This window comes from Heteronotia binoei, chromosome 8, assembly GCF_032191835.1.
Source record: "Heteronotia binoei isolate CCM8104 ecotype False Entrance Well chromosome 8, APGP_CSIRO_Hbin_v1, whole genome shotgun sequence".
Classification (NCBI taxonomy): domain Eukaryota; kingdom Metazoa; phylum Chordata; class Lepidosauria; order Squamata; family Gekkonidae; genus Heteronotia; species Heteronotia binoei.
The window spans coordinates 110674629-110696278 of record NC_083230.1 but is presented as its reverse complement, the minus strand read 5'-3'; the positions used below and the strand labels follow the sequence as shown (position 1 = coordinate 110696278).

Sequence of the window (21650 nt, the reverse complement as noted above, 5' to 3'; positions counted from 1 at the left end):
ATAGGGCGGGATATAAATCCAAAATCTTCTTCTCCTTGTCCTGGTTGGTTCCAAGGTTCCAAGGTCTGACCCAAAAACTACTTCGCATGTGCTGTGGTTGCTACAACAATCGACAATACCGGCTGAACTGTGTCAAGGGCAAAGATGTTATTTGCATGTTAGGCCACACACCCCTGATGTAGCCAATCCTCCAAGAGCTTACAGGGCTCTTAGTACAGGGCCTACTGTAAGCTCCAGGAGGATTGGCTACATCAGGGGGGGCATGGCCTATTATGCAGAGGAGCTCTTGCTAGAAAAAGAACCCTGGTTGTCAGTAAGGAGATGTGTTGCTTTTTTGCAGGGTGTGTTACTATTGGGATATTTGGTTAATATAAAAGAGTGGCATGGTGGAGGCGTGCTGGGCCTATAGCCCTACTGGAATATTTGGCTAATATAGCAGATTTTAACCCAGTCGTAGAAGCGCAATACCACGGGCCGTAAATTAATCTCCCCAAAAAAGTACATGGGGGGGGGGGGGGAGATGAACTTACATTATTCAAGTAGATCCAGTTCATGTTGTAGCCAAAGGAGAGAAAGAAGCCTGATTTAAAGAGTCTTTCCCCTATCACAAATGGCCAGCTTGTCTGGCATCGTGTGTGTGGGACTATATTTAAAGGAGAGACCTGTAGAGACATGTTTCTCCATGGAAGGCCATGTGAAGTGTGAGAGAAAACGCAGAGAGACAAGGGGTGAGGTAGCAGCTCCCAGGTTAAGACAAAGAAAGCATCCCATTCAAGTAGATAACATCTATGCATACTTAGAGCAATGTTGCGCCCACCCCCCAATGTCCAGGCATGCTGTGTTGCTCACTCCAACAGTTCCTCCCCCCCCCTTTAAAAACAATTTAATAATTTTTTTTTTGCAAATGTGAGGAGTTGCCCAAGTTTGCTGGGTAACCATAGTTGGCACCACTGCACAGATTTTGTGATTTGCAGTGGGGCCAGCCATTAGCTATTGCATACAGTGATCCTGGCAAAAAAAGCTCACCTATCATTGCTCCCCCCAAGCTCCTTTTGACTCCACTGGTGGGTGCACAGACATTTTCTCCCAATGAAGTACAATGGGATTTGGGGATGGTGGTGATGGTGGGATCCTGGGTGGGATTTCTGTTAAATAGCCCCTCCACGCCATTACTGTCCTCACTTAACATGCAGCTCCAGGGACTGTGAAAGGGGGGAAAGTCCTGTTGAAAGTGTCACAAATGCTATCTTGTCCTTAGCCTGCCTACTTTACGTGCTCTCTTTGGACACTCCTGCTCAATTCGTCAAGAAGCGAGGCAACAAGAAACTCAATAGGTTGCTCCAGCTTATTGTTGCCAACTCTAGGTTGGGAAATTCCTGAAGATTTGGTGGTGGAGTTTGGGGAGGGGAGGGACTCCAGCACAGTACAATGCTGTAGAGCCTACCCTTCAAAGAAGTCATGTTCTCCAGAGGAACTGATCTTTGTAATCTGGAGAGCAGTTGTAATTTGGAGGGATCACCAGGACCCACCTGGAGGCTGGCAACTCTGCCCCGGCTTTCTGAAAAGTTTGTGCATGGTGCCATTCTCCAAATGTGGCTCAGTTGTAGAGTGTGTGCTTTGTATGTGGTAGTTTAGTTTAGTTTATTTGATTTCTATTCTGCTCCATTTCTTGAAAACACACTGGGCCCGTAACCCTGTTTGAAATATTTTGTTAGTACAACAGTTTTATCCAGCCACAGAGTTGTAATGCTGACAGCGGTAAATTAATCTCCCAAAGAAGTACATTGAAACAATGGTAAACTTAAATTAATTCAAGTTGAGCCAGTTCACATTCAGGTTGCAGGATCATTCCCTGTTCAAGTTTTCTAGGCAATTGAGTCCTTGTTCTGCCTGCTAGCCACAGATGACACTGAGCTAGGACCAACAATCTGACCTGATATGAAGCAGCTTTCTAGAAATTTTTCCATCCTAACATCATTGGCTGCTTGTGGGGGTGAGGCAATTGTGACGTAAGTCCCCACATTTTCATGGTACTAAATGTTACCAAGGAATGAGGAGGAGGACACACACGGCTGATGTTTTCATCACCAGCCCTGCATCTCCTGACACAGTTCTAACCTCCAGTTGCTTGACCTCACTAGCAGTGCAATCCTAAGTGGAGTTACTCTCTTCTAAACCTCTTGACTCCAGTGGATTAGAAGGATATGACTTTGTTCAGAATTACACTGTGAATCTGTTGCTTTTCTCATCTTGTTTTAAGGGCAAGTGCTTGGCTTTGAGAACCAGTGGTGGTCTCTTGACCAGAGATTCCTAAAAGCATGAAGCCAGGCCAATTACCAATGGAGAATTATACTGAAGCAAGAGAAATTGTTTTCTGTTTTGTCTTCCCCAGCAGATAACGCATGATAAAAATGTTCCCGAGCGGTAGAGAATTAGCTCTTGGGGAAAAATCAATTAGCTCCCGTTAGCAATTCCAACAGTGCCGTGCCTTTAGTTAACAGTGATGAACTGTGACAAGCCTCTGGAATGGATCTGTTATCAGTTCTGTTCCCTTTTCAACACGGAGTTGCTAATTGTGCACTGAATCGTTATTGCTAGCAGGTAAACAGGAGCAATTAACTGTTGATAAGAGACAGAACTCCTTGGAGGGGAGGGGGTGTTCCATGTAGGAAATTGGGAGGGGAAATGGAGACACATGCATCAGCATTTGAGAATTAGAATGCAACAATTAAGCAAGAGAAACGGTTTGCCTCATTTCCATTTATCAGTATATAAATCAAATTCTACGGTTGCCAGACCCCCGGTCCAGCCAGGGGATTCCCAGATTTTTGGAACTCCAATCCACTGGCCTCTAGCTAGCTGGTGGGGGGAACCCCACCCCCAAACAAGGACATCATCTGCATGATGTCCCTGCCATGATGATGTCACTCAGAAGTGATGTCATCGTGTTGCTAATGTTGCATGATGACACTCTGGGTTTTGGAGACTCTATGGTTTTGTAGCAAAAAACCATAGAGTATGTCGTTGAAGGTTTTCATAGCCGGAGTCCATCGGTTGTTGTAGATTTTCCAGACTTTGTGGCCATGGTCTTGGCATTGTGAGACCTGACGTTTCGCCAGCAATGGTGACTATCCCAGAGAGAGTTCCAGTTTTCTGGGTTACACCTCTGAGGATGCCATGGAGTTTTTGTTCAAAACTTAAGAGTGTTGCACACGATGGCAGTGTCTCAATGATGGCACTTTTGAGTGACGTTATCAAAACCCACATGCAAAGCGTGCACAGCAGACTTCCTGACAGTCCAGAATACCCCCGCCAGCAGCAAGGTAGGACCTGGCAACCCTATTGAATACATTAGGGTGAATTTACACCCAAAGCCAGCCCCAGGGTGGCCTCATGACTCCATGCCTCTGAAAGAAATGGCACAGGCTCGGAGGCATGCTCCTGTGTCTGCGGCAAAAAGACTTCCTTCCACTGAGAGCATAACATGTTTGAATGGTGTTCCATGCAAATGAAGCCCCTTCTCTGCAGAGAGAAGACTAACATGCCCTGGTAGATAGATCCAGATTGGCAGCCATGTTGGTTTGGAGCAGCAGATACAAATTTTGAGTCCGGTGGCATCTTGAAAACCAATGAAGTTTAATTCAAGATGCATGCACACTTCCTCAGACACTTTGGAATTGAGGCTAACAGTTTATATATATGCGTCTGTGTGTGTGTATGTATGTGTGTGTGTGTGTGTGTGTATATATATATATATATATATAAGAGCCCCGTGGCGCAGAGTGGTAAATCTGCAGTACTGCAGTCGGAGCCCTCTGCTCACGACCTGAGTTCGATCCCAGCAGAAGCTGGTTCAGGTAGCTGGCTCCAGGTTGACTCAGACTTCCATTCTTCCAATGTTGGTAAAATGAGGACCCAGCTTGCTGGAGGGAAAGTGTAGATGACTGGGTCTTTGACCCATCCTGAGACAGCATCAACCTACTGTAGCGTCCCTTTAAAGGGGGATGGATCTGTAGGTTTATCATTCCCCCAATGATCAGGGCCTTCCCTGACACCAGCTCCTGTTACCCACGGCCACTTTAAGTGGTGGTGGGAGAAATTTTTTTAAAAAATCAACATTCTTCTGTGGCAGATCCAGGAACAACAGAGGGTAGTTCTAGGAATCACTGGAAACCCTATGGTTTTACCATAGAGTTTCTGGGGATTCCTAGAGATACCTATGTTTTCCCTGGAAGTGATGTAGCAATGCAGAGGATATAATCCTCTTGTTGGTTGCCAGGCACTGTCTGACAGTGTTGTGGCTACGTTGCAGCAACCCATCTCCCCAGCGGCCCCCAGGTACTGAACTTACCAGGATTCTCCCCCCTTTACGGACCCTACCATCAAATATATATATGACACTTTCTTTGTAGAGTTTCTTTACATATCCAGGCCTACTGGATCACAATTCAGCTCCACGGTTCAATTACCAGATGGTGGCTTCTGTGAATGACCGGCACGTTCTCCTTCTCTCTGTGTGGTTTGTTTTTAAAGCCCCGTCCAGCTGGATGACTTTGACAGCTACATCAAGGACATGGCGAAAGATTCCGATTACAAATTCTCCCTGCAGTTTGAGGTAAGTCCCCACTGGGATAACTCAGCCCCAAACCTCTCCGCAATTTCCGCAGATAGAAATGGTAAAGCAAACATAAAGACCTTCTGAGATGTACTGCTTTAGACTGGATGTGGGAGAAAGCATGTTTAATTCCCTGCATTTGGTTTCGTTTATCAGATTGATATTCTACAGGGGAAATCTCACCAAAATATAGGGCCCTGCGCTGGGCTCATAAACCACAAAAAGACATACAAAAGGGCAGGGGTGAGGGGGGGGGGCTGCAGGGAACATTTCGAAAAAGGAGAGCAGTCTGAGAATGTCAGCATTTATATCCCAAACAATAGGGACCCCAAGCGTATGAAATGCGCAAAGATAGAAAATGCAAGGGAAGACCATCAAAAAAATTCTCAAAATTTCACAAGTTACCAGTAGACATCAGTCTGTTGAAACATAATCATAATGAATACAGATAATGAAAAAGAATTGGTGGTCTCAATTCAGATACATGTAGTAAGAAACAATTATCACAATTCAAGAAACATTCTTCAATAGATTTTCATTATTCTATTTCAATTCAATTACTAGTTGTATCTGAATGTTGATTTTTGGAAAGTTTCTTGAATTGTGATATTGTGGTAAATATTTCGTCGTCTTCAGCATCTTCAGCGTCGTCTTCTCCTCCTCCTCCTCATTCTTCTCTTTCTCCTTCTCTTCCTCCTCATTCTTCTCTTTCTCCTCCTCCTCTTTCTATTTGTGTGTGTGTGTGTGTTTGCGCCTGGAAATCATGTCAACTTCTGGTGACTGACCCCTACTGTGGGCCTGGAGGATATTCAGAGAGGTGGCTGAATAAAGCCTGTCCCTGTTAACCCAACTGCTGGTATGTCGAAGAGGTCTCCCATTCAAGTACTTGCCAGAATCAACCCTACATAGCTTCTGAGATCTGACAAGATCAAACTTGCCTGGGCTATCCAAGTCAGGGCACAGAAGGGCTCTTCTGGTGTTCTGATATTCTTATGACAGGGTTGCCAACTCCTGAACAGGAAATTAACGGAGATTTGGGGGTGGGGCCTGGAGAGGGTGGGGTTTAGGGAGGGACCTCAGGGGGGGTATAATGCCATAGAGCCCACCTTACGAAGCAGCCATTTTCTCCAGGAGAACTTATCTCAGTCATCTGGAGATCAGATATCATTCTGGGAGACCTCCAAGGCCCACCTGGGGGTTCAGTTCCCTGGGAGGAAATGGCAGAATCAGAGGGCAGAACTGATAGCATTAGATCCCTGCTGAACTCCCTCCTGTCTCCAAAAATCCATCCTCTTCAAGCACTGCCCCCCTCTCATCTCTGGAGTTGGCCACCCTAGACCTGACTTAGATTGGGGGTGTGACGCTGTGGATCACGAGTCTAAGAACTGAGAACAAACGGGTTGGCTTAACTGTGGCCTTTTTTGTTTTGTGTTACCCACAGGAATTGAAGCTGATTGGACTGGATATCCCTCACTTTGCAGCTGACCTTCCTATGAATCGCAGTAAAAATCGCTATACGAATATCTTGCCTTGTAAGTCACTCTCTGAGGGAACGCTGCTAAGTTAGCTTTGAGCACTGCAGTCCTGTCAGTGTGTAACGGCAGTCCCAGTCATTAGTCATCGGACTGGGGTTGTTGTTGTTTTTAAATCAATCCTGTGACAGCCAGCCTGTGGAGATCGCTCCAGCCTCCCAACTTCAGAGGAAGACTGGGACAGCTACTGAGAATGTAGCCAGCGGTTCTGTGTGGCAAGTTGGTCACGCTGAGGCAGCGCCTCATGCGGCTTTGGCCGCATATGGCTCCTCCCCCATGCTGCACACTTCAATGGTTAGGTGGTTTTCTTCTCTGGAACTGCTCAGAGAGCAGCTTTTCCTCTGGACTCCATTTTGAGCAGGCACACATCTTGAAGATATCAGCCAGTTGATAGGCGCAGGGGTGGCATTCTAGCAGGAGCTCCTTTGCATATTAGGCCACACACCCCTGATGTAGCCAATCCTCCTGGAGCTTACAAAAAAGAGCCTTGTAAGCTCTTGGAGGATTGGCTACATCAGGGGGCGTGTGGCCTAATATGCAAAGGAGCTCCTGCTAGAATTCCACCCCTGGATAGGCAGCATGAAACCTTAGTGTGGGAACACCAAGTGAGCCTGTATTCTATTCAGACCTCATTTGGGGTAGGAGCTCACAGGAGTAGAGCTCCAGAACCTCTAATTTTTTTGTGAGCTCTTTCTTTCTTAACCTTCCCCCCCTCACCCGCCATACTTGCTTCTGGGCTTGTTTGTTCAAACACCCTGTGAGAATTTTGCTGAATTCTAAGATTTAAATTTTCTAATATTTTTCCTCACAAAAAATGGGATAATAACCAAAACATATATAAAGCAGACATGTGTCACTGTGGCCACATAGAAGGAAGTAATTTTAAAAGTATGGTGGGAGTAAGTTTTTATGATGACAGTTATAATTCAAGAAGCATTTTAAGCTGATATAATTGAGTACACCTTCCGGTGATGTCAGGGGTGTGTGGCATATGCAAAGGAGTTGTGTTAATGAGCTCCAGCACCTCTTTTTCTATGAAATGCTCTCTGACTCTATTTATTTCTTTAGGAGATTTCTATGCCACCTCTTCCGTGCTCTGCTCTTTAAATTAAAAACCACCCTCTAAAACTCAAGCCACTAAAACACACACTCGAGCCATTCAACGACAACAAACCATTAGGCATTTCCCTTCCTTCCCATGGTTGGCTCCTTCTCTTTTCCCTTTTCTTCTTCATCATATAAATGTAACCTTTTCCCCTAATGAGGAAGTGGCTTTACCTGAGGGGAGAGAAGACAGGAAATGAAATATATCCATTAGTTAATAATGAACGGGGCAGGGGGGGCTTCTCTGAAACACTCCTGTCTCTTCTCGGTGATTTTAATGAGCTCACAGAGACTGCTAATAAAGGTTCGTGTCAGTGGGAGCAATAAAAGAGCCTTCGGATTGGATGGGCTTGTGAGTTTACTGAAGCATTGGTGAAGCCAGCAGGCCAGCCAAACATTTACCTTCAGCTATCTGAGGTTTAATTAGGAATTTTCTGTACTGGTGTATACTTCAATCCACCTGTGTGTCTTTTGCCTTTCGCAGATGACTTCAGCCGCGTCCGGTTAGTTTCAATGAATGAAGAAGAAGGCTCTGATTACATCAATGCCAACTATATCCCTGTGAGTGAATCAGCCTTAAATCAGTCTTAAGAACAGTGATGATGATAGTTTGTGGGGGAGGCTGTGAACAGGACCCGAACCTCCAGAGAGATTAGTGATTATCAGTTCCCAGTGTTCAGTCCTACCCCACCGTGACCAAGGCTCTAAAATCAGGATGGGGCTAAGCAGATAGGAGCGGATGGGATTCTCAGATATTAGCAGGGGTGGAATTCTAGCAGGAGCTCCTTTGCATATTAGGCCACACACCCCTGATGTAGCCAATCCTCTAGGAGCTTGCAAAAAAGAGCCTTGTAAGCTCTTGGAGGATTGGCTACATCAGGAGTGTGTGGCCTAATATGCAAAGGAGCTCCTACTAGAATTCCACCCCTGAATATTAGGGTCTCCAGGGGCAAGTTTTGCCCTTCTCCTAAGGATGTCTCAGAGTGCTTGTGTAAGGGCAGAACTACGTATAATGAGGCAAGCTATGTTCTACAGTGGGAGAGGAAGGAAGGAAGGAAGGAAGGAAGGAAGGAAGAAAGAAAGAAAGAAAGAAAGAAAGAAAGAAAGAAAGAAAGAAAGAAAGAAAGAAAGAAAGAAAGAAAGAAAGAAAGAAAGAAAGAAAGAAAGAAAGAAAGAAAGAAAGAAAGAAAGATTGGGGGAGGAGGAAGAAAGATTGGGGGAGAGATGGAAAGAAAGCAACTTTAAATGCATTCTCCAAGCTGCCAGCTTGGCTTGGAGAAGGCATTTCTCTCTTTAAAACACTTCTCTCTTTAAAACAGCCAATGGGACTGTGGGGGCTTCGGGAGCCACACAATATGTGTGAAAGAGCCACGTGCGGCTCCAGAGCCACAGTTCAGCTTCCCCTGTTCTAGAGAAGATATCCTGACTTAGTTCAGATGGAAGGGCAGTTTGAGATCTCTGGGATTGCTCAATGGCTTCCTTCTCCAGCCTGTTCTGCTTTGCACCAACTCATTGTTTGGCATGACATCCAAAATGGCAAACGTTGGCTTGTTCCCAGCTTGAAATCGTGGTTTGCAGTAGGAATGGATGAAAGTCAATCACTCTGTTTTGCATGTCTTTGGCTGCAGACTTTTGGCAAACTTCCAATGACCCACTGTGAATTTCTTTGAACTTTCAGTACTCTTTTTATGATTTATCTGTCTCCAAGAATATAAACCCATGCTTCCTTATAATTTCTGTAATGATAATATGGATCCGGATGCACATCCAGATGTTTCAGTACTTGCCCTCTAGTGGAAAACAGAGAACTAAATGGATCTGCAGTTCCACTCCACTCCATGAGACTTTTCTGCATACTCAGATTCCTTGGTTGTGGGTTCCTGTTGCTGCGGTTGTGTGTGTGTGTGTGTTCTTTTCCACATGTGCTTTGCTCCCTCTAGTGGTCAATTTGATATCACATCACAGTGACCGGCATAAAAACCTGCACTTTAAGACCGATTTCCCACTAGCCTTCCGCCGCTCTTGCGCTCCTCTGCAGGGCTTCCTTCGGATTTCACACTATCTGCCCCAGGGCTGCAACTAGCTTTGCCTTTTTCACGCAGCAATCAGAAACCTCTAAAAACTGGTTTCTGTTTGCTGTGCGAAAAAGGCAAAGGGATTTGCAGCCCCGGGGCAGATAGTGTGAAATCCAACGGAACCCCTGCAGAGAAGAGGAGCAGAGCAAAATAGGAGTCAAGTCGAACCTTTTAAGACCAGCCAAGTTTTATTCAGAACGTAAGCTTTTGTGTGCTCTTTAAGCACACTTCATCAGACGAGGAATCCGGTACAGTGAGCAAAGCCACACATAGCTGGTCGTCAGTGGCTCAGAATGCAAACTGGTACAAATTTAAGATCCAATGACAGTATAGTAAAATTATCTGGTAGGGAGTGGTTTAGAATGCAAAACGGTACAAATTGAAGATTCAATGACAGAATAGTAAAATTAACAAATTGAGCAAACCTTTGATCTGAGCTGAGCCTAGGAGTAGAAGGGTCATATTTCAGTCCCAAGGTAGGCGATAGACGTCCCGACAACTAGAATATATATATTTTTTCCCTTTGGAATGTAGTGAATATATGCCACCAGCCTCTTGGGGAGGGAAACACTGAGGGTTGGTGAGCGGCCGAGTTTCTCATCTGGCTGGAGATTGAAACGGAGGCGTCCGTAGTTGCCATGGTTAACGGAATGCTGAGGCAAGATGATCTTTACAAGGCTCAGAGAAGAGGAGCTTGAGAGCAGCGTAAAGCTAGTGTGAAATCGGGCTAAATCTCCAGGGAGATATGTCAGGCATAATGTGATGTAATATCACACTGACCAGTAGAAGGAGCAAAACACAAGTGGAACAGAAGCACACACACACACTCAGTAACAGAAATACACAAGCAACAAAAATGAGACTGAAGAAATGCCCACCGATAACTAGGACTAGAACACCATGTTCCAGAGAGAATATCTCATTAAGGAGAAATATGGGTAGGGCTGCCAAGTCCAATTCAAGAAATAGCTGGGGACTTTGGGGGTGGAGCAAGATGTTGGGATGGAGCCAGGAGCAAGGGTGTGACAAGCATAACTGAACTCCAAAGGGAGGTGTGGCCATCACTTTTAAAGGGACCACACACCTTTTAAATGCCTTCCCTCCATGGAAAATAATGAAGGATAAGGGCACCTTCTTCTGCGGCTCATAGAATTGAACCCCTTGGTCCAATCCTTTTGTAACTTGGGGGGTATTTTGGGGAGAGGCTCTGGATGCTATGCTGCAAATTTGGTGCCTCCATCTCAAAAAGCAGGCCCCCCAGATACCCATGGATCAATTCTCCATTATACCCTATGGCAGGGATGGCCGATGGTAGCTCTCCAGATTTTTTTTTTGTCTACAACTCCCATCAGCCCCAGCCATTGGCCATGCTGGCTGGGGCTGATGGGAGTTGTAGGCAAAAAGCATCTGGAGAGCTACCATTAGCCACCCCTGCCCTATGGGAATTGGTCTCCATAGGGAATAATGGAGTGCCCAGCAGACATTTCCCTTCCCCCTCCACTTTCTAATGACCCTGAAGCAGGAGGAGGACCTCCAAACAGGGGGATCCCCTGCTCCCACCTGGGGATTGGCAACCCTAATATGTGTGCAGTCCCCAGGGCAAACACATCTAGGTTGCCAGTTGGGATAACAATTGGTCTGTGCAACAAACGCGTTTGGTAAATCTTCTTTAGGGGAGTGTTTGAAATTAACCCGAATCCCATCTCCTTTTGTGGGTGAGAGAGGAGCCGTGTTTTTCCAAATGTGGCTGTAGTCAGCAATTAATTAGGAGCTAATTAATTAGCTCTATTAGGAGCAAACTAATTAGCTCCTGCTCTGTAATTATATATAGTGTACACAAAATGTAAATAATTAGGAAGAATTAATTACTGTGCTCTCCTCCTGCTTCTGTATGTATCTATATGTAATTGAGGGGAAGGACCAGGCAGAAGAAGTGATAGCTTGCTAGAAGTTTGTGTAGCACCAGATCCACAAGCTGGTGTTTGCAGCCCCTCCTCGGGACCTGGGTTCAGATGTGACAAAGGCCATGAATTCCAATCAGTCTCAAACTTGTGAGAGTCAGTTTGGTGTAGTGGTTAAGTGCACGGACTCTTATCTGGGAGAACCGAGTCTGATTCCCCTCTCCTCCACTTGCAGCTGCTGGAATGGCTTTGGGTTAGTCATAGCTATTGCAGTTGTCCTTGAAAGGGCAGCTGCTGTGAGAGCTCTTTCAGCCCCACCCACCGCACAGGGTGCCTGTTGTGGGGGGAGAAGATGTAGGAGTTTATAAGCCGCTCTGAGTCTCTGATTCAGAGAGAAGGGCGGGGTATAAATCTGCAATCTTCTTCAAAAAGATCAATTACATGTGCCCCCACAATTTGGATCATGGCCACTAGCAGCTGCCAGAATGGCCTTGGGTCAGCCTTAGCTCTTGCAGAGCTGTCCTTGAAAAGGCAGTTTCTGGGAGAGCTCTCTCTGCCCCACCTCCCTCACAAGGTATCTGTTGTGGGGGAGGAAGGTAAAGGAGATTGTAAGACGCTCTGAGATTCAGAGTAAAGGATGGGGTATAAATCCAATGTCATCTTCTTCTAGTTGGCTTTAAAAGCACTGGTCTAAATTTCATGGCACCTAAGATCCTTTTTTGTAAGTTGCTAAATGGATGTAGGGCTTCCATATTTTTGAGGAAGCTCTCGAGCAATGTTTTGTGCTTTTTCTCTTAGGGCTACAACTCTCCTCAAGAGTACATCGCCACTCAAGGCCCATTGCCGGAGACGCGGAACGACTTTTGGAAGATGGCCCTTCAGCAGAAGTCACAGATCATTGTGATGCTTACGCAGTGTAACGAGAAACGGAGGGTATGGTCTAGAGCCCCCTTGCAAAGGGGGAGTCGGTCATGGCTGCTCCATCCCAGCGTCCTCTTTCTCAAGATGACTCTGAACACTCGGAAACAGAACAGGATAGAAAAAACAAATCTCCATTTGTGGTTTGCCTCTGTTTGTCTGATAATCTAGAGCAGGGGTGGGCAAACTGTGGCTCTTTCACACATATTGTGTGGTTCTCAAAGCCCCCACTGCGCCATCGGCTGGGCATTTCTCTTTAAATCACTTCTCCAAGCCAAGCCAGCTGGCGGAAAATGCATTTAAAGTTAAATTTGCTTTCTTTCCACCTGTCCCCCTCCTCCCCCATCTATCTATCTGTCTGTCCGTCCATCATCATTATCTATCTATCTATCTATCTATCTATCTATCTATCTATCTATCTATCTATCTATCTATCTATCTATCTATCTATCTATCTATCTATCTATCTATCTATCTATCTATCTATCTATCTATCCCTTCCTCCCTCTCTTGCAGCTCTCAAACATCTGACATTGATGTCTTGAGGCTCTCAAGCAATTCTATGTGGCTCTTAAATTAAGCAAGTTTGGTCACCCACAATCTAGATTCTAGAGCAACCTCTGCATCTTGCAGCAGTGAGTTCCATAAATTGATGACATGTACTTCCTTTTTGTGTGTCTGTGACCTGCTGCCAGGCAACTTCAATGTGAGCCTTGTATGCATTAGGAGAGATGATTGTGTGTTTTCTGTGTGCTGTCTCCCAGCCCATTTCTAATAGCAATGGAAGGCTGGCAGGCACCTATCTGTTCCCCGCTATACAGAAGATTGCTGCCTGGGTGGCTGTTTGAATGAAGGGAGGGAGGGATGAATTTATATCTGTCATAGACCATGTCATGACTCAGGGGGGTCTTACCAAGTGCTGCCACCACTCTGGGTTAAGGGTTCCCCTTGAGATGGCCCAGAGTCCCCTCCCAAGCCCTCCAGGCCTCCTGTAGCTTAGGCCAGATAATATGCGTGAGGACCGGGCAGAGTGAACAACAACGACAAAAAGGTTTATTTCAGTGCATTATAAATTAACAAGGCGCATAAAACAGTAAAAGGGTGAAGGGAAAATAAAAGTCCTAACATGTCTGAACTTAAAGTCCCTAAACTACTAACCAACGCTCACCACTTCCCTTGGGTGAGGGACCTTTTTCTCTGCTTCAAGCTCTCCAGGCTACAGCTTGCCTCCAACTCGGCCTTCAAGGAAAAGAACACTCCCTTCCTGGGTTTGGCTCTTTTATCTTCTCCTCCTAGGCCCCACCCCTCTCTGGGCCAGTTTCCCTCCAAAACCCTAGCCACCTAATCAGAGGGATAGAGGGAATCCTGGGAAATGTAGGCTCTTCCTAGTACTTCTAAGCAAGCTGGAGAGCCAGTTTGGTGTAGTGGTTAAGTGTGCGCACTCTTATCTGGGAGAACCAGATTTGATTCCCCCTCCTCCACTTTCAGCTGCTAGCATGGTCTTGGGTCAGCCATAGCTCTGACAGAGGTTGTCCTTGAGAGGGCAGCTGCTGTGAGAGCCCTCTCCAGCCCCACCCACCTCACAGGGTGTCTGTTGTGGGGGAGGAAGGTAAAGGAGATTGTGAGCCGCTCTGAGACTCTTCGGAGTGGAGGGCGAGATATAAATCCAATATCATCTTCTTCTTCCCTGGGGCCTGCAGGCCTCGCTACGCCCAGGATCATGACAGACCAGCAAACAATTCATAAAAGTCCAGTTCATAACCAATAAAGGGCAATGTAATTATACAATTATAGTCTATGATACCATCTAAAATACAGTATACATAAAAATATGTATAATGGCAGGGAAGGAGCGCATGGTATCCCCATTACAGGTACAAGCTAGCGACCTGTGGAGAATCACAGAAGGAGAAGGGACAATTTGGAAGTCCCAAACTACTCCCATGAATCCTCCTGAATATTCACCCTTTTAAGATTCACCCTTTTAAGTTCCCAGAGCTCAAACAGTGAATTTCCCTTCTGTACCCCTTTCCCCCTGCCCTGTGAGTGATTTTTGAATGCTCTCAGCATTCTGCCCCTTCTGGACCATATTCAGTCCACAGCAACCTGGGACCAATTTCACACTAGGGCTTGTTCTGAGTGGAGAGCCCTTTTGATCCTGAGACTTGTCTCCGTTTTTGCACGAGCTGTGAGTTGGCCTGCCGTTCTCCTGGGGCAAGCTGAAACCACTTGGAAGAGGGTCCTGCTTGCTGCGGAAGAGTGCCGTGCCAACTTGCAAATCCAGGGCAACTTGTGTGAAAATGGAGAGAGGCCCTGGGAGCAAAAGAGCTCTCCACCTGGAACAAGCCTTGCATGAAATAGGTGTGGCTTTTTTTTTATGGGGGGGGTCTTTTTTTTCATTGGTTGATTTACAGAGTTTCTGCATACCCAGTAGGGTTTCCAGTCTCCAGGCCAGGCCTGGGGAACTCCCAGAACTGCCTGTGATCTTCCAACTACAGAGATCTGTTCCTCGGTGGGTGGGGGCGGGGGCAGAATGGCTGCTTTGGAGGGTGGACTGAATGGCATTATGCCCCGCTGAGGTCTCTCTCCTCCCCAAACTCTGCCTTTCCCAGCTCCATCCCCAAATCTCCAACCCCAGAGTTGGCAACCCTAATACCTGGTAAGTCTCCCAAATAGGTTGAGTCCCTTACCTTGTCTGTGAGCGGCCTGATTTGACAACTCCCATTATCAGGGGTGGAATTTTAGCAGCAGCTCCTTTGCATATTAGGCCACACACCCCTGATGTAGCCAATCCTCCAAGAGCTTACAAAAAAGAGCCTTGTAAGCTCTTGGAGAATTGGCTACATCAGAGGGGTGTGGCCTAAAATGCAAAGGAGCTCCTGCTAGAATTCCACCCCTGCCCAGAGAGTCATTTAATTTACTATTAGGTACAGCGATCCCTTTCTGTAAGACCCAAGTGTGGCGGGATTTATTTTTTATACACCTCAGTAACCAAAACAACCGGCAGTTTTCAGAAGGCTTATACATACACACTAATAAGTTTCAAGACCATACGGATAAGTTTTATTAGACTCCAAGTTTCTTCTCTCCAGACAGAAGGCTTAACAATACATATAGAAAAGCAAAGCAATAGATAACATTAGTACATTTCAGAATACAGTTACACAGTTATAGATTTATGTTACATGTTAAAAGGTAAATTAGTTGGACAGGAAAAACTTCTGGGAAAGAAATGCCTTCTTTTTTGACCCAGGTTTATTAGCAATAGAATAATTAACAGGCATTCTCACATTCTGACGTTACTGTTTTATGGTTTCCCATGCTAAGGCAACCCAGATCAAAGGTTTTCTGAATTTGTTAATTTTACTATTGTGCTATTGGTTTTTAACTTTGTACCGCTTGGCATTCCAAACCCCACCAGCTATGTGTAGCTATGCTTACTGTACCTCATTCCTTGTCTGAAGAAGTGTGCATGCACACCACAGCTTACTTTCTGAAGAAAACTAAGTTGGTCTTAAAGGTGCAACCGACTCCTATTTTGTTCTACTACTTCAGACCAACACGGCTATCTAAATGGATCTATCTACAGTTATAATATAGTCAAGCATATCTCTATAATAAAGCATAGATCTACAGTTAAGCATAGTACTTATGAAAAGTCAAAGTCCCAACAGGGACTACATGCTGTTAGGCTGCATTTTCTCGGTTAGAGTCTAAATCCCAAATCCCAATTAGTTTGGCATGACCAGCATAGAGACAGTCTCCTAGTCAGATTAGCCTGAAATCGACAAAGGCTTGTTAATTTCTTGGCTTTACCAGCAGAGAGACCCAATGTCTCTCATGCAGGCAGCCCCTTCTCTCTGAATCCCAGGCTTTATAAAGAGTTTCCTCCGGAAAACTTTATCACTTATCTCTATTTCTTCGTTATCATATACGTCATCAATCTTGCAGATGGCCAGTATCTTGCTTCCTGCTCATACCATATAAGGCTATTCCTGTCCTGAGACAGCTTTTACCTTTCACACACATTTACTGACCTAGATTCTCAGCCCAAGCTGTTAGCTGTTAGCAATATGAATGCTTAAGAGTGCTGAATAACTTGGTGCTGGAGAGCTTATGGCCAATTTCATAGCCAGTTTGGTGTAGTGGTTAAGTGTGCGGACTCTTATCTGGGAGAACCGGGTTTGATTCCCCACTCCTCCACTTGCAGCTGCTAGAATGGCCTTGGGTCAGCCATAGCTCTGGCAGAGGTTGTCCTTGAAAGGGCAGCTGCTGTGAGAGCCCTCTCCAGCCCCACCCACCTCACAGGGCGTTTGTTGTGGGGAGAGGAAGGTAAAGGAGATTGTGAGCCGCTCTGAGACTCTTCGGAGTGGAGGGCGGGATATAAATCCAATATCTTCATCTTCTTCTTCTTCATAAAGAGGGCCAACCCAACAGAAACCCTGCCACACCAAGGATGCCAAATTTAGGGGGAACCTACCATGAATTGCAGTTCAGCTAGATTTTTTTTTTTTTTGACCCAGGTCTAAGATTCTGCCCAGCTCCTCAAGCAACTGTAAGAAAACAGGAATTTCTTGGTTATGATGCTTGTTTCTTTGTTTTTGTCCCTCCCAGGTAAAATGCGACCATTATTGGCCTTTCACGGAAGAGCCGGTTTCTTATGGGGACATCACAGTGGAGATGCTGTCTGAAGAAGAGCAACCAGATTGGGCTTATAGGAATTTCAGAATCAGCTACGTAGGTCGATGTAAACTGTCTCGCCTTGGGGCTTTGTTGCTTATTTCCAGGGCTTTTTCTTCTTTTTGTAGCAGGAACTCCATTGCATATTAGACCACACACCCCTGATGCAGCCAATCCTCCAAGAGCTTACAGAGCTCTTAGTACAGGACCTACTGTAAACTCCAGGAGGATTGGCTGCATCAGGGGATGTGGCCTAATATGCAAAGGAGTTCCTGCTTATTTCCCACTCAGCTTCTGACCCTCCCTGTATTCCTTGGGGTTCCCACTAAGCTGAGTTAGTGTGAGCTAGCTCACAGTTCTTTAGCTTTCAGTTCAGACATTTTTGTCTTATCTCAGGAAGGATGGCTCCAGAACAAATTAATGTATGCAGTAGCTCACGAAGTAGAATTTTTGCTCACAAGACTCCATTGCTTAGAAGGAATCCTGGTTCTCACCAGCACCTTATATCAAAGGATAGGAGAAGCTGGGCATGTTAGCTTGGAGAGACTAAAAGATGATATGATTACCATCTTCAAGTACTTGAAGGGCTGTCATATTGAAGATGCTGTGGAATTGTTTTCTTTTGCCCCAGAAGGTCAGACCAGAACTGACAGATTGAAATTAAAATCAGAAGAGTTTCTAGCTAAACGTTAGGAAGAATTTCTTGACAGAGCAAATCCTTAATGGAATAGGCTTCCTCAGGAGGGTGGGCTCTCCTTCCTTGGAGGTTTTTAAACAGAGGCTAGATGGCCATCTGACAGCAATGCTGATCCTTTGTACTTAGGTGGAGGTACGTGTGAATTTCCTGCATTGTGATTCTAAGATCCAACTGCTCTTCATGCACAGTTGTGCCCCTTTGGCTTTTGTTCGCCTGAGAGGTTTGTCTTAGGCAAACCGGTGAGAGGACAGGTTTTGAAATGGGAACCCCTAAATCACAGCTCATTATGCTTATGATAAAAAGGTAGGTAAAGGTAGTCCCCTGTGCAAGCACCAGTCGTTTTCGACTCTGGGGTGACGTTTTCACAACGTTTTCACGGCAGACTTTTTACAGGATGGTTTGCCATTGCCTTCCCCAGTCATCTACGCTTTCCCCCCAGCAAGCCGGGTACTCATTTTACTGACCTCGGAAGGATGGAAGGCTGAGTCGACCTGCAGCCGACTACCTGAACCAGCTTCCGCTGGGATCGAACTCAGGTCGAACTGAGCAGAAGGCTCCGACTGCAGTACTGCAGCTTTACCATTTTGTGCCACAGGGCTCTTCTGCTCATGATAACCATGCTCATAATAATAGTTGTAGGTGGCTTGTTGGTGGAAAGAAGGGCAGTGGCTCAAACAATACTGAAAGGCAGAAAAATGTCACAATGTGAAGAACTGAGGTCTCTTGCAGGCACACACACCCCACCTCGAGTTGTGAGTTTTCTCCAGCTCCCAGCTGAAGGTACCCCTGTGTTGCAGGGGCCTTATTTAGAAAGCCAAGAGCTAACAGGCCCCGGTTTCGTTTCTCCTTCCTCCTAGGCAGACGAAGTGCAGGACGTGATGCACTTCAACTACACGGCTTGGCCCGATCACGGCGTCCCTCCCACAAACGCCGCCGAGAGCATCTTGCAGTTTGTACAGATGGTTAGGCAGCAGGCGACAAAAAGCAGAGGCCCCATGATCATACACTGCAGGTAAAAATGGTTCCTTGGGATGGTGGGATGTTCGAAGGGGCACGGGAGACCAGGGTCAGGAAAGGAGGCAATCGCGTCTTGTGTGTGCAAGACACATGGGAGCGAGCGGGGCCTTTTTTTTTGCAGCAGGAACTCCTTTGCATATTAGGCCACACAACCCTAACGTAGCCAATCCTCCTGGAGCTTACGGAGCTCTTAGTACAGGGCCTGCTGTAAACTCCAGGAGGAATGGCTACATCAGGGGTGTGTGGCCTAATAGGCAAAGGAGGTCCTGCTAGAATTCCTTACAGAGCTCTTCGTACAGGGCCTACTGTAAGCTCCAGGAGGATTGGCTACATCAGGGGTGTGTGGCCTAATAGGCAAAGGAGGTCCTGCTAGAATTCCTTACAGGGCCCTTCGTACAGGGCCTACTGTGAGCTCCAGGAGGACTGGCTACATCAGGGGTGTGTGGCCTAATAGGCAAAGGAGGTCCTGCTAGAATTCCTTACAGGGCTCTTCGTACAGGGCCTGCTGTAAGCTCCAGGAGGATTAGCTACTTCAGGGGTGTGTGGCCTAATAGGCAAAGGAGGTCCTGCTAGAATTCCTTACAGGGCTGTTAGTACAGGGCCTACTGGAAGCGCCAGGAGAATGGGCTACATCAGGGGGTGGGGCCTGATATGCAAAAGAGTTCCTGCAACAAAAAAAGCCCTGGGAGCGAGTATGGGAATGGCAGAGCTGTCCTTCGCCATTGAGCCCACTTTGCCCAACATTGGGCCATTCAGCTGAAGTCTCATTTTTCCAGCACTTGACACAGCCAGCTCTGTGCTAGGGCCCGGTGTGGTGGCAGCCTTGGGCATATTGTCATCACCCCACCTTGGTTGTCTTCATGGTCATCACTGCTGCACTTCATACACGCCTCCCGCCTCCCAGCCAGAAGCCAGAGAAGCTAACCTCCCCTCCTCAATTCCCAGGCATCTTTATGGCTAGCAGAGCAAGCTATACACAACAAATGGGGCTTCCTGAACTCTTCCATTTTGCAGAGTGCTACCTGCTCCAAATCCAGGAAGGGGTTTGGATGATGGGATGTGCTGAGGAAGGCAGCAAGAGGAAGACACAGTGCTGAGAGGTAGCGTCCTCAGATAGCGCTGTCCCTACCTTGGTCTGTCTTCCTACAATCCCTCTACACAGTCCCACTCTGAATTCTGTTGTCTTAGCACCTTCAGGAGTAGCAAAGGGAAAGTGGTGCATAAGAATAAAAGAGCTGTAACTTCTGGATGCCAGACAATCTTAGGATCTCCTCTCTATAGCACACATAATGTATGATGATGATGATGTAGTAAAGATAAAAGGAGAACAGGAGTATAATATTGCCTTAGTGAGCTTTGGAGGAAGGCAAAGATAGAAATGTGCTAGAATGTGCACATTTTCATCTTACCCTTCCTCCAAAGCTCTCTAAGGCAATATTATACTCCTGTTCTCCTTTTATCCTTATTACAACAACAACATCATAATCATCATCATCATCCATTATGTGTGCTATAGAGAGGAGATCCTAAGATTGTCTGGCAGCTGGAAGTTCTAGCTCTTTTAGCCTTATGCACCACTAGGTGGCGAGCTAGACTTGCCCAGCCAAGTACCAGACCTCACAGATTCCTTGTGTTATATACATTACAATGAATGTTCCACATCGAAGGCGTATCACCATTCACAGGTGACTGTTGGGATGCCAGTCAAACTTGGTTAGGGTCTGAAAAGGTAGAGAGACTCTGGTGAATGTTGATCAAATAAGATTGCATTCAGGGTTTTGCCTCGGAACAGCAGCAAAATGAATATTCTTGAGGGGCAGTCCCAGATTTAAACTTGGATTGCCAACCTCGATGAGCAAACATTGGCATTCCTGATAACATATAATCCGACTGTGGGGCCCACTTTTCCATATAGCGTGTGACCATCTGTTCCTTCCAGAGTCGTCTGCCTGATAACATATTTTTGGCCATGAACCTCATCATCAGTGCCAGCTACCCATCGCTCACAGGAGCAACAAGGAAGGAAAAACAAAGCCCACCTCTGAGTAGAGGCCAGAAGCCCACTGCCGATGATAGCTGCTTTTTGGGTAGCTACCAAACAGCAATGGCTATTTCGGGACAAATTTAGGGGACGAGGAAACAACTCTCTCTTTGTCGTCCCTCTGCCCCTTTTAAATTATAAACATATAAATGTGTGCGGAAGCTTCCCAGATCCCTAGCATCGAACATAGGAATATAAGAGAAGCCATGTTGGATCAGGCCAATGGCCTGTGACACAGAGTGTTGGACTGGATAGGCCATTGGCCTGATCCAACATGGCTTCTCTTATGTTCTTATCCAGTCCAACACTCTGTGTCGCACAGTGGCCAAAAAAACCCAGGCGCCATAAGGAGGTTCATCAGTGGGGCCAGGACACTAGAAGCCCTCCCACTGTTGCCCCCCCCTCCAAGCACCAAGAATACAGAGCATCACTGCCCCAGACAGAGTTCCAATGATAGCCACTGGTGGATCTCTGCTCCATATGCTTATCCAGTCCCCTCTTGAAGCTGTCTATGCTTGTAGCCACCACCCCTCAGGAGCCCAGCGGGACTATCATGCAAAGATATGCAGATGCGGCGGCTCTCAGATATGCAGGTGTGGCGACTTTTCCAGGTGGCATCAGAAAGTCCACCAGCAGGGCCATGCGAACATAAGAGAAATCAGGTTAGATCAGGCCGATGGCCCATCCAGTCCAACACTGTGTCACAGAGTGGCCAAAAAACACCAGGTGCCATCAGGAGATCCACCAGCAGGGCCATAAGAACATAAGAGAAGCCATGTTGGATCAGACCAATGGCCCATCCAGTTCAACATTCTGTGTCACACAGTGGCCAAAAAACCAGGTGCCATCAGAAGGTCCACTAGTGGGGCCAAGACGCTAGAAGCCCTCCCACTGTTGCCCCCCACAAAGCACTAAGAATACATAGCATCACTGCCCCAGAGAGTTCCATCAGTACCCTGTTGGACTAGTTCACCTTTGAGTCTCTTCTAGCTCTATGTTTCTATATGTCTATATTTGTATGATACAAATGTCTGCATGTGTATCACTGTTATACTTTACAGTGTTGGGGC

At 46.3% G+C, this 21650-nt stretch overlaps 1 protein-coding gene across 2 annotated transcripts in view; it reads left to right on the top strand.

Moving 5' to 3' along the window:
• The window catches only part of PTPRO (protein tyrosine phosphatase receptor type O), a 258979-nt gene that overhangs the window by 224212 nt on the left and 13117 nt on the right, over positions 1-21650 (top strand). For both annotated transcript variants that reach the window (XM_060245875.1, XM_060245876.1), the window contains 6 exons: positions 4534-4615; positions 6057-6147; positions 7736-7812; positions 12026-12160; positions 16760-16882; positions 18380-18534. In XM_060245875.1, the coding sequence (XP_060101858.1) occupies positions 4534-4615; positions 6057-6147; positions 7736-7812; positions 12026-12160; positions 16760-16882; positions 18380-18534 (663 nt within the window). The remainder of the gene's footprint in view (positions 1-4533; positions 4616-6056; positions 6148-7735; positions 7813-12025; positions 12161-16759; positions 16883-18379; positions 18535-21650) is intronic.